At 40.4% G+C, this 12,186-nt stretch overlaps 2 protein-coding genes across 4 annotated transcripts in view; one reads left to right on the top strand and one right to left on the bottom strand.

Moving 5' to 3' along the window:
* Positions 1 to 12,186, top strand: part of hacd1 (3-hydroxyacyl-CoA dehydratase 1) — an 83,960-nt gene that overhangs the window by 54,010 nt on the left and 17,764 nt on the right. For 2 of the 3 annotated variants that reach the window (XM_041813933.1, XM_041813934.1), the window contains 2 exons: positions 4,988 to 5,104; positions 8,709 to 8,970. In XM_041813933.1, coding sequence (XP_041669867.1) covers positions 8,852 to 8,970 — 119 coding nt within the window. In that variant the 5' untranslated portion in view covers positions 4,988 to 5,104; positions 8,709 to 8,851. Of the gene's footprint in view, positions 1 to 4,987; positions 5,105 to 8,708; positions 8,971 to 12,186 lie in introns of those variants that run through there. The other variant, XM_041813935.1, reaches the window with a different exon arrangement.
* Positions 2,720 to 6,413, bottom strand: LOC121527662 (transmembrane protein 236-like). Its single transcript, XM_041814691.1, has 4 exons — positions 6,142 to 6,413; positions 5,814 to 5,886; positions 5,013 to 5,136; positions 2,720 to 3,417 (listed from the first exon to the last, which is right to left on the bottom strand). Exons 1-4 carry the CDS (start codon positions 6,411 to 6,413, stop codon positions 2,720 to 2,722), a joined length of 1,167 nt encoding a protein of 388 aa, XP_041670625.1.

Below are 12,186 nucleotides of genomic sequence, written 5' to 3'. Positions count from 1 at the left end.
CCAAAATATGTTTCAATGAACAACTCACACTTTCCCATTAGAGAATATAACTTAGCAAAGAAAAACCTCATGTCAACAACATGGAATTATGCTTTTACACATTCACTGCATTTATTTAAGGTAAAAAATAGTATGCCATGTATTATCAAATGACATCACAGATACATTCTCAAAGTGCCATACTTGGTGAGGGGTAAAAAAAAAAAAGAAAAAAGTTTGTTCAAACATAGAGGTAAATTACAACACAACATCGGACACATTATGTCCTTTATGGGAAAACATTGCTAATGACTTCCTATTCGGCTTGTAAAAAGTACCATCACACATTTCACAAAATAGCTCTTTAATATGGCATTGACTCATTCAAATTTTGGGTTCGGTTGCACCAAAATTCAGTAAATCTCTTACTAAGATTGTGCCTGGGTTTTTTTTCCTATTGACAGTTTCTTTGGTATGGAGAGTGTCTATCTGTGTTATGTGTTTGGAAGCTGATATAAAATAATCCCATTTTAATTGGAAGAATGTAAAAAGCCCTATTCATGCAGAAAAAAAAAACTCCTGAAAAAAATCCTAAAATTTTCAGGCTCAGCTGTATGTATGAACACAAATAGCTGAATTTTTCTCTGACTCTGTTAATCAGAATTGTCCTTCCAGCCCTCTTGTAATTTTCAATGTAAAGTCAGCCAATGTGGGAACGCAGCAGGAAATATTCAGGAAAAAATCGCCACAAGTGGTTGGGAGGAGGTGCAGTACTCTGCAGAACTTTTAGGCATCCTAGGGCCAAAAATTTGAGGCAAGAGGAAGGCCTGTAATGACGAATAAGCCCACCTGATGGCACCATCAGGCTGGATGGTGGATTGGTACAACCCAGGCCATGCTCTAGATGTCCTTGCATATCAACAGGGACATGGAAAAATCTGTGATCTGTTGAAAAATTACTGGACAAAATGGACTAAAGAGATGCTGTTGAGTTTGACCTTGGCTACCAAGCTGCCCCAGCCCCTCCAGCCTCAGACCCCATGATGAACCTATAGCACCCTGTCTGCCTAAAACTTGTAGCCTAATGTTGTCTTCACACCAGAAGCAAGAAAAAGTAATTTGTGCCAGTTAATTACATGTAAAGCTTATGTAAAGACGGGATTTAAAGCAAGTCACCTCAGGCGGCGTGAACGCTGCAAATGTGCGGCACAAATTGAACGACTTGAGCGAGTAATTTGTGCAGTTGAAGCAAATTAATGCTGTGCTCAATGTTGTTCACCTTATATGTTTATTCACAAGAGTTAAAAAATCTGAACTTAATAGCCAATCAGCATGGGGATCCTCCAGTGATGTATTTCAAATACGTCAATGGAGAATCTCCAAAGGACCAGCCTGGGGTGGAGGAGTTTCATTCAACCTGAAAATGGAGGAGTAACTTGTGGTGTCTGTCTGTGGCTACCATGAGCTATACGACACAAAATGCCTGTTCTGCCAAAACAGGACTAAAAAGGAGGAAGTTGGATTGCCTGGTAAGTTGTGAAAAAACGTGTCTGATTTCAGCCATCTTCTACCAAATTAACACCACGGTCAGCACTCGGCACTCTCAGTGTAGTCAACTGACAGAAATGCCGGAAGAAAGAAAGAAAGAGGAAAGCCCCATTTGGGGGCTCTTGTACTCATAAATTTAACATGTGAGTGGAGTGAGTTATTTGCACGAATTGTGTGAATTTTTGCTTGATATCCTGGGACCAGCACACAATTATGGACTATTTACCCAGTGACTGGTGAGATATAATTCTTTGCTCTTTCATTAATACTGTGAATTATTGAACTACACAAGCAGATTAAGGCAGACTCTATTGCATTTTCAGCCCCTACCATGTTGTTCATGCCTTGCTTCCTGAAACCTGCTCTGACCTCCAATCTGACAAGGATATTCTCCCTCCGTACGATGCATTCATTTACAGCCAACTCAGGAAGATTTTAGGGGCAATCTGCCTGAATTGTTAATACATTTTCAGGAGTCTATACATGAAGATGGCTTCTGTAGAACCGTTTTTATATCTCTGGTGTGGTTGTAAATCAGAAGGGCTATCAGAGTTTGCTCAGTTTGTTCTGTAAGGTCTACCATTTGCACCTTGCAGTTTCTTGGTGGAATTACTGAAAAACTGAAAAGCATACTGGAGCAAGTGTTTTATACCTGGGATATTTTAAATTAGTGATAATTTTGTTCCAGTTTAAGTTTATTTAAGAGCCATCTATAGATGGTAAAGGTTTTTGAAATGTTGAACTACTTTCCCAAAAGGCTACTTGAGATGTAGAGACAGTTACAGCTTCAGACGCCTTTAAGTTGAGAGGCTAAACATCTTAAAGTACTTTCCCCAAGTGTAGTGTCTTTTTTGATTGGATTCAATACAAAACCGGCTGCTGGTTTTGCTCAGTTTGTAAAACAGGCACCCATAGAGGCTACAGTCCTGAATGAATGTCTTCCACCACTCGCTCTTACCATATTACCTGTCTCTTCAGCTATCCTGTCCAATAAGTCATGATAAAATGAGACTACATTCTTTGATAGCCAGTTTCTTACTAGAGATTGGGATAACCAGGCTTAGTTTGAATTTACAAAACTCAAGTGCAACCACCTCCTGAATTGCAGCATCATAGCGTTCCAAAGAGTACCAATGAATTTCACCTAATACATGTTTTTAATGTTGGACTGTCTTTACTGGAAGCTCTGGTCTCAAAGGATCATTCTCTCTGTGTTGAAGACCCTCAGCTTAGTCATGAAATTGAAATAAATAAAGGCGAGGACAACCAACAGATTCTTCATCAGGTAAAGGATGGGCGTGACGAAGCCAAAGAAGGCAACAAGGCCAACACGTATGAAAAAGAAGGGCAAGTCCTGCACCACCACTCCTAGCGAGGAAAGCAGTGGACTGTGAGGCATTATAACCACACGCAGACAGGACAGGTAGCTGAAGATATAGATTGGGAACACCCAGCCTGAGTAGTAGACCAGGGGATGTCCTGCCACCCTCACCATCTCTACCGTGTCCAACCAGAACATGAAGCCGTCCACAAAAACATCTGCTCGAGCATCACTGGCACACAGGAATCTCAGCGGACCTGTGTAGGTGTACGGGGGTGCACGGTATGCTGCGGTGCTTGCTGACTGTGAGCTCAATCCAGACATACTAAAAGGTCTCCCAGTATTTGCAGGTATCCCTGGGACTGTCCCGTTGGTCTCTGGCCGATTCCCTGCTCCATTTTGGTTCCTGCTGTTGTGCTGGTTTGCTCCGGGGGTTATGGGATTCGGCACAACTTGCCCAGGCACAGCTGGCCCGGGCACCACCGGAGTGATGGGTGTTACTGGTGTTACCTGCTCCACATGTGTGAGGACAGTGGAGGGGATTTCAGCATCTCTCTCCATGTCATTAGCTAAGAAGAGAAAAGAGATTTTCAACAAGCAGCGGGTTCATACAACATAAAATTACATTTCAACATAAGTTTATTGCTTATTAGACTTAGGGATGTGCATGATTAGCCAAGTAAGCAATTTCACATGGTCATCCTTTCAAGTCAAATAATAGATTATCTGTCAGTTATAGCAATTTTTAAAATCCATTCTAAGATTGATGGCAATCTTCAGGTGTTCAACAGTGCAGAGATTCTATTGTAATATTTTGCGCTTCTTTCTGCACCTTGCATTTGCAATGGTAGACAGGTCTGGACTGCATACAAGCCAGTTTAGTAGTAGCCAGTGAAAAACTGGGCATCTGGATTTTGGGCAAATGCCAGATGGGCTGCCCAAGTATGGGTCGATGTGTTTCACACATCTATCTGGAAAACCTTCCATAGAGAGCATTTTGGAAAGGGCAGAGCCTTTGAAAAAACAGTCAGAGGGTGATTGGATGAACGACATCTTTACGGGCCAATCAGAGCAACAACACACGACGTAGCCACTACTAAGGAGTAAATCCATAGAGAACTGCATACACGCGAACCATGGCAACTGTAGACATGTCAGTACACGACTTTTTTCGTTTTTGAAAAGAAAACAACTCACTGCTGTTCTTTGTTCTGCTATTAATTAAGAAATGTTGTCAAGTTCTGATAAAACTGGCACTTTAGCAGCATCCATGCTAATGTCTTCCACCATAATTGCACTTGTTGCTGCTTGCTCACATCATGCCTCGCCGTGCTCGAAAATACTGCCCCTTGTCGCTGATTCGTTCTGTCACTTTCTAACCTGGCCCAAACGGTTCAGACCGGAGCTTTACAAGATGGATGGAGTGAGAAATGCAGAAACAGGGGAATCCATCTGCTTTGTACGGCTGGGTACCACTATCTTTTCCCAATTACCTTTACCTTTGGGATGTTCCCGGGTTTTATGAGCATTCCTCTACCTTCCCAGTCTTTTCTTGCCCCTGTACCTGCTTTTTTGGAACATGTTGCAGGCATCAAATTTAGACTGTGTATATTAAACAAGTCTATAAGTTTGAACATGAAATATCTTGTCTTTATACTGAATTCAACTGAAGAATTTGCAAATACCTATATTTTGTTTTAATCACTTTTTACACAGAATCCTTTTTCTGAGTTGGATTTTGTTAATATGCCTTTTATTAACAGTGAAATAAGTCACTAAGAACATGAATATGCACTCTAATTTGAAACTACAACTTGCCATCGCCGGATCTTGTGATCTTAGTAATTCTAAAGATTAATTTGTCTAATAGAAGCAGAGACAGCCTGTGAGTTTTCCCAAGGAATACCACATAAGCGGGGATTTACTGAAACCAGGTCAATGCTTTCCTCGAAAAAACACGACTGTAGTTTTGTCCATTCAGCAGTGGGTTACAAGAAGTGTTAGAGACATTTCCTGCCACTTTCACCAGGTGCGCACATATTTTTCAATGCTAACATGAAGAAAGAGAATATGGAGTTCCTGTTCGGTTTCTAACTCAAACTAACTAACTTTTCTCTTTATGTTGTCTGTCCATCTGAGGTTGGCGGAAGATTAATGTGCTCACCCTTGCCAGTCAGTCTGCAGTGACGTATCCTCTCCACAACATCAATACAGATGAGAGAGAAGAGGACGAGAGAAACAGGCAGCTCCTGGAAGGTATCAATTTTCAAGTTGTTGTTTATCTGAACCTGTGAAGGTAGCAAAAAATAGTTTATCATCAGTCATATGTGAACCTCAAATCAGAAATGAATCTGTCAGTTTTCCACTACAACAATGGATGTTTTTAGAACTACAGTTCTAACCTTAAAGTATACTGGGCCAAATATCTTGCAGCTAAGATATTTGCCTGAGTCAGAACTTCAAACCAACAGGACACAGAACAAAGCATTCAAGTTGGTCATCTAAGCAGAATTTATGGCTCTTATGTAAAAGACACCAGATAAGCAAGGGCCGAAAAGGTCAAAGACTTGGGCTCTAGAAACGACCACATAAAACAGCAAATAGGTTCTGGGCTGCAGCCAGCGAGGAAGTGAAAATGTGCCTCATGGACAGATGATTCGACAAGGGCAGCTTGAGCAGGAAGAGGTTTCAAGCTGCTTATCAGTAGCTCCTTATCCAAAGGGCTCCCCTGAGAACCAAAGGGTTCCTCACAAATCATCACCTTTATTCGTCACACAGACGTCTAAGATTGTGATGCTGCTCTCTTACATCCTTTTATGTAGTTGTTGCTCTAAATATTTAGGTGCTTTCTAAATTTATAATAGCTCCTTTACATCATAAACACAGAATCAGTAAGACTGCTGGTTAAAGTTAATAATCACAAACTGGAGTAATGAAACAAAATCAATAAATTAGCATGTAGTACCTCAGAGCTGGCGATGAGAAAGGCAAAGCAGGGTAATGTGGACAGGATCACATACACAAGGGCTACAGGCCTCCTGATACAAAGACAAAGGAAGGGAAAGACAAAAAGTAAGGAAGGAAGACAAAGGCAGTTGCAGGACTTGCTAACTCAGGATTTTCACCAGCCAAGTGCAGTTCAAACCAGATAGAGGCCTGCTTAGACTCAAACTAGCCTGCCAGTTGTCAGGTCAGTGTAGCACCGGGATTTCCAGTGTTGATCATACGGTGTTAGACCTTCATTTCTGGCTCCAGAGGCCTTCAATGTCAGGACAAAGGCAGCAGAAACTCACCATTTCTTCCTTCCAATGAGGAACTTTTTCTTCATGAAGACCATGTACTTCAGGGGTACCCATATCAGCAGAGCAGTGGAGGTGACATACGCAATGGAGGAGGCCACAATTAACCAGTAGGCTGTGCTGCTGTCCCCAGGGGGCTGCGTCGAAGTTTTGACCTTTGCTACGATGACTGCAAACCTCTGCATGACTATGAAGAGTGGTACGCACAGGCCTGCAAACTGCAGCACCTCGCACAGGGCGAACTTCAGCGTCCTCCCCGTACCCATGCTGAGAGCAGCTGAAAAAAAAAAGAAAAAGAAAGGGAGGGAGACGGGGGGCTGTTGTCGCAGTGAGGCGACCCCTGTCCCTCTGAGGGCTGGTCAGGCCTCAGACCAGTGCATTGTCTGCCTCCACTAGCATTTTCCACACACCACAGCCCTGGCTCTCTGCTCACCTAACTGCTTACACTGCACTAGGTATTGTATACCTCGGTGTGGCGGTGATGTGACTGGCCCGTTACTCACTGCACAGGATAAACAAAGGCTGTCTGACGCTCTATCTTGAAGGAAATATAAATGAGAGGCATCTCAGGGAGCTGATAAAGCCTTAAACTTTAACATTTTAAAATCAAAAATAGTCTTGGAGATGGACAGCATTATTTTAAGTGTAGCTCTACAAGAGTCAGACTCTACTCGAATTATCTCCAGAATCAGCAAACATATGTGGACTTGATTACAACAAAAGTAATGGAGACATCAAAGGGCTGTTGATGCAACAGGAAGCGTTGTTTTATTGTATTTATACTGCCATCTAGTGGCCAAAGGTGAGATATCCTCCTAAGACCCTGCATGCACATATGAGGACTTAACATTTTGGCTTTTCTACAACAGATTTCTACTAGATAATTGTCCAGAATGCTCATTGAAGTTTTGCTAAATTGCTGGGAGAATTGGCTGTTTGGATATTTCAGGGAATCAGTTTGAAAATTCTCAAATATTTTCAAGGAAATTTAGCAGATACGTTTGTATTTTTTTGAGAGTTTTCTTGAAAGTTTTGGGGAAATTTGCTCCGTATGTTTTCCTTGGATGTTTGTGGTAATTTGTTTGGAAATGTTTGGGCATTTTCATTGAAATTTCAGGACATTTATTTGTAAAATCAGGAATGTATTTGTACTATTTTGGAATTTGCCCAGAAATTTTAGGGGGAATTTGCTTGAATTTTTTTAGGATTATACATGAAACTTTTGGGAGTACACTGTTAACTGTATGAATGGCTGCTGGTGACGTGTCTCTTTTAAGTCTTACTTGGAAAAACATTTCCCCAGAAAACCTTAAATAAGGACGTTTTGACCTCAAAAATAATCCATTGCAAGTCAGTTTGTTTCCCACACAATACAGTAAGCTTTAGATATCAGGTTTAATTGTCAACCTTTATTTTTTTGTCTGTGTATTTCCATCGAATATGTGCAACAAAGAACATTCAAAATAAATATCACTGGTTCTTGGAAAGGGGACAAAACATGTTCTAGACCAGTGTTACTCAATGTGTGGTCCTTGACCCACATGTGGCTCTTTTGTGATGATTTGTGCCTCTTTTGTGTCTTAATTTGAAATATTATTCACCCAGAAAACCTTTAAAAAGGGAAACTTTGACCTCAGAAATTATCCATGGCAATCATATTAATCAGTTTGTTTCCCACAGTTATACAGTAGGCTTTAATTGTCACACTTAATTGACAACCTTTATTTTTTCTATGTATATTTCCATTAGCATTTTTTTTGCATCTTTTTTCCCTTTTTGCCAATTATTAATCAATTTCTGCTGCTTTTAGCCCATTTTTGCCACTTCTTTTTGACACTTGTTGCCAATTTTTGCCCTTTTTCATAAGTTTTTGCCACTTTTATCCTGCTTTTTGTACTTTCTTTCCCCTTTTTGCCAACCTTCCAACAATTAAAGCTGCCTTTTGCCATTAAATGCCATTTTCCCCCATTTTTGTCACTCTTTGCTCCTTTTTGCCAATTTTCCACACCTTTTTTGCTGTTTTTTACACATTTTAGTCACTTTTCGCACATTTTTGCTGCATTTGGACCAATTATTCCACCTGTCACTCATTTTTTTGCCACTTTTCACCCACTTTTTGACCATTTGTGCCACTTTAACTTATTTTTATTGCCCCTTTAGCCCATTTTGCCACTTTTCACCACTTTGATTGTGGCTCTTGCAAAGTTATTTTTCAACAATTTGACTCCTTGGCTGAGCAGGGTTGAGTAACACTGCTCCAGACTTTTGTCTTGTATTTGGGCCCCTGTATAGACTGATGTTTATTTATCTTTTGGTTAATCTTGGATGATTTTTCTGTTGGGGTTTCTGGTTCTTTAGTGCATATGTCAAAGCAGTTTATAAACTAGAATAACTATTTAAATGGAGTAGAAGACAGTGGCTACTTGCCTTGAGTCCTTGACAAAATACCCTTGGATTCATTCCACCATTGCAGAACTGGTATTATCAGGATAAAAGGTGTGCTTCTTAAGCTGCTGTATAATAAGCTACTCAGTAAAAATCACTCCCTGACCCACCGGCAGGCCACGCACTTGTCGCAGCACTATTCCCGCGAGAGAGGGGGAACCGTGGGCGGTTAGATGGATGGATGACCCTGCTGCCTCCCCTCCCCACCAGCCCCAGCTGTCAGCTCCTTTCCTGAGTTCCCCACCCTGCCCCCGGTACCATGGCGTCCAGCGAGGAGGACGGCACGGTTGAGGAGAAGGAAAACAACAACAAGAAGAGAACGAAAAGCGCCCTCGCTACCGCATGGCTCACTTTCTACAACATCGCCATGACCGCCGGGTACGTGCGTAATTCCTATTAATAAGAAAGCCAACAGTTAGCCGCTCCCTGAGAACTGTAAGCGTGTGTTGCTGTTTATAGGACTGTGTGTCTGTGTGTCAAGTCGAAAGTGCCTGTTCAGCTCGCTCGATTTAGCAGCTCTCTGGAGTTGGGGGAGAAACTTGAGTGAGGGATTTTATCGGTGAAACCAACCAACACAGAAATGCAGCCGGTTTTTCATGTGAGTGTTAGAAAATGAATGAATGGCGTTGGTTTACAGTGACAGACTGGCGCTGCAGCCGTGTCCAAATAGGGCTGACTGCATGGTGTCAGCGTCAAGGCCCACAGTGCCACCGACAGTTGCAGTGATAAGTATAGCCGGGGAGCACTGACACTGGAGCTCAGGACACTGAAATGCTCAATGAGCAGATTTTTGGAACAACAACATTACATTTGTGAACCGCCAACCGAGCGAGCCATTATCAGACGACTTTGTTTAATCACTTCATTGGCAAGGAAAGCCATGGATATCAATCATCTGTGCTCTGTCTGCTTTGGGGAGGGATTACTACCCATATATTTGACTGTTGTATTTGACTGGAGAAGTGCTCCGTTAGAGGAAGGAGCCATGCATTTAAAATACTACTTAAAACTGCATTCAGAAGTTGATGAAACTAACCAGTGTTGATCCTTAAGCCTCTCAGAGTTAGAAATAGAACAAGACTGTTGTACTCAGGTAAAAGTACATTTACTTAGGTTAAAATGTACATAAGTAGAAGTAAAATTACAGACCTATAAATCTATTCAAGTAAGTTTACACAACTTACTGCACTGATCATCAACTGGTGGCCCGGGGGCCAAATTAGGCCCCCCAAAGCTTCCTGTCCGACCCCTAGGAGATCATTAAATTCAGCAAAGGAGCAAAAGAAAATGTAGTGGTTCTAAAAGGACCTTTTGGCTTTAAATGGTTGCAGCTGTTAAAAAAGCAGTAGTAAATAGTAAATATTTTAAAACATGTATTAAAACTGGCTAAAAGGGCCAGATAAAGCGGTTAGAGAGTGGGTGATAAGCATTCAAATGGGTTGTGGAGTGGCACAAAAGGACAAAAACTTACAAGAAAAGTGGTGAAAAGAGTTCAAATGTGGCAAAACATTAGTATAAGAGGAAAAAAGGTGCAAAAAGTAGCAAAAATGGATACAAAGTGGCAATAATGGTGAAAAAAGTCGAAAAGTGGCAAAAATTGACATAAAGTGGCAAAAATGGATAAAGGAGGGATAAAACAGGCAAGAAAATTGATTTAAAGGAGTTAAAGAATGGCAAAGAAATGGGTTAAAGAGGCAAGAAGTATCAAAAATGGGTTAAAAGTTGCAAAATGGTGCAAAAATAGCCAATAGCAAAGCAGTGAAAAAGCAGGAAAATGGGTTAAAGAGTGATAAAATAGCAAAAAGTGGCAAAAATGGGTTTTATAGTGGCACAGAGTGTTGCAGAAATGGCAGAATGAAGCAGTGAAGAGTGTGAAACATGAGTTCATATTGGTGCTAAATCATAATTGAGGGCCCATTCTTTCCAGTCAATTCTGTGGGCATGCCTGTCTCCTTATCTGGCATTATAGATCAGGATAGAGCTCACTGTAATGCCTATAAATGTCCTGTGTTTTGAAAGAAAATACACACACAAAAACATATATGTTGATCAGAACAAAACATTGATTTAATTTTTCTTTATTTGGAAGTCCGGCCCCCAGAGACTCTGTTAAGACTGAATCTGGCCCTTGTGCCAATGTACTTGATGACCCCTGACATACTGAGTAGCTACTGATGAGTAGTACAGAAAAATATGACCTTTCCTCATTGGCAATAAAAACATGGAAATATGGATCTCCTGGCAGGTTGTTCAGGTAAAGTCTCACCTTTATAATAAAGACAAATACAAACATTGTTTTGGTATGTGATGTGGAATCATTCACCATGTACTGACTGCCGTGTGTAGTCAAAGCCAAACACCTGGCCAGTTTCATGTTGTTAGCAGAAAGCTAGAACCTCCCCATTTAGAGTTTTAGTTTTTGTCTTTTCTCAGTACCTGATGCTTTTTGATTTGTATTTAAGTACAGTACTTAACCCAAAATGTGCTTAAGTAAAAGTAAAATTAATGGTTTCACAATACTCAAAAAGCACAAGTAAACGCTACTCAATTACAGTAATTTGAGTAAAGGTACTTAGTTTCTTTCAGCCCCTGCTCTTTATGACCTGTTAAAAGCAAATAAGACCACTAGTAAGGAGACTACTTTCTAAATACAGTTATTGTATGTCATGTAATTCCTGCTGCTGGATGAGTATCATGTAAAGAAATCAGCATCAGGCTGTCAATCTTTTATTGAGTATTGATGGTGGCTTAAATGTTTGACAGATAAAACTATCCAGAATGAAAGAGAAGAAAATGAGAAAAAAAGGCATTATAACACAATCTTAAAGTTCCTCTCAGGAGCTTTAAGCAGACAATGTTGGCTTCAGACTTTGTTTAAATGCAAAATGTGGATGTGCTGTAAATGTTGAAGGAAATAACATACTGATCCTTTATTATTACTACTGGCAGATATACGCTTAAAATTTGAATTAGCGTCAAAATTTCTGCCTCCATTTAAATCTGATATTTTGGCTGTAAGAATCTGGCTATATCAGCTGTAAATATTGGCTGTACAAACAAATAAGAGTGGAGTTTGAGGCTGGACCAACAGACCTATGTCAACCTAGGTGTGTTTTTTTATTCATCATCATTCCTTACACTTTAAAGTGTCTTAAGGACTGGAATTTGTTAATTTGTGCATCCACAGGCTTTAAATTGTGTGTTTTGAGAATGGTTTAATGTGAGCTTTACTTTATCATAGCCTCTTATATTGGTGTGTTGTCCTCCGTTTTGGTACAGCGGAATTTGAAGAACTTCACAAAGTCACCATTAAATCTACATAACAAAGGTTGTCAGGATACCAGAATTTTAAAATAACAAGATACTAGCAAAAACTAAACAAGAATGATATCCATAATAGTAAACCACAACAAAAATCAATGTCTAAAGCACCGGAAAATGGCGAACCCCTGAAAAAGTGTGTCTTAAGGACTGGAATTTGTTAATTTGTTCATCTTCAGGCTTTAAATTGTGTGTTTTGAGGACTGAAGTTTTAGGTCAAAATTTAAATTAAATCACAATATGACTGTGCAGTTTTCAAATTGCAGAAGGATG

Source organism: Cheilinus undulatus, linkage group 19, assembly GCF_018320785.1.
Source record: "Cheilinus undulatus linkage group 19, ASM1832078v1, whole genome shotgun sequence".
Lineage (NCBI taxonomy): Eukaryota > Metazoa > Chordata > Actinopteri > Labriformes > Labridae > Cheilinus > Cheilinus undulatus.
Note: the sequence above shows the minus strand (reverse complement) of the source record. Positions and strands in the feature narration are given on the sequence as shown.

Excerpts from the sequence above, each read along its gene's own strand:
- LOC121527662 (XM_041814691.1), bottom strand. The coding sequence starts at position 6,413 with ATGGGTACGGGGAGGACGCTGAAGTTCGCCCTGTGCGAGGTGCTGCAG. Across the intron at positions 5,137-5,813 it reads TTCTCATCGCCAGCTCTGAG|GTTCAGATAAACAACAACTT; the intron begins GTACTACATGCT and ends CTACCTTCACAG. Across the intron at positions 3,418-5,012 it reads CTGCAGACTGACTGGCAAGG|CTAATGACATGGAGAGAGAT; the intron begins GTGAGCACATTA and ends TTCTCTTCTTAG.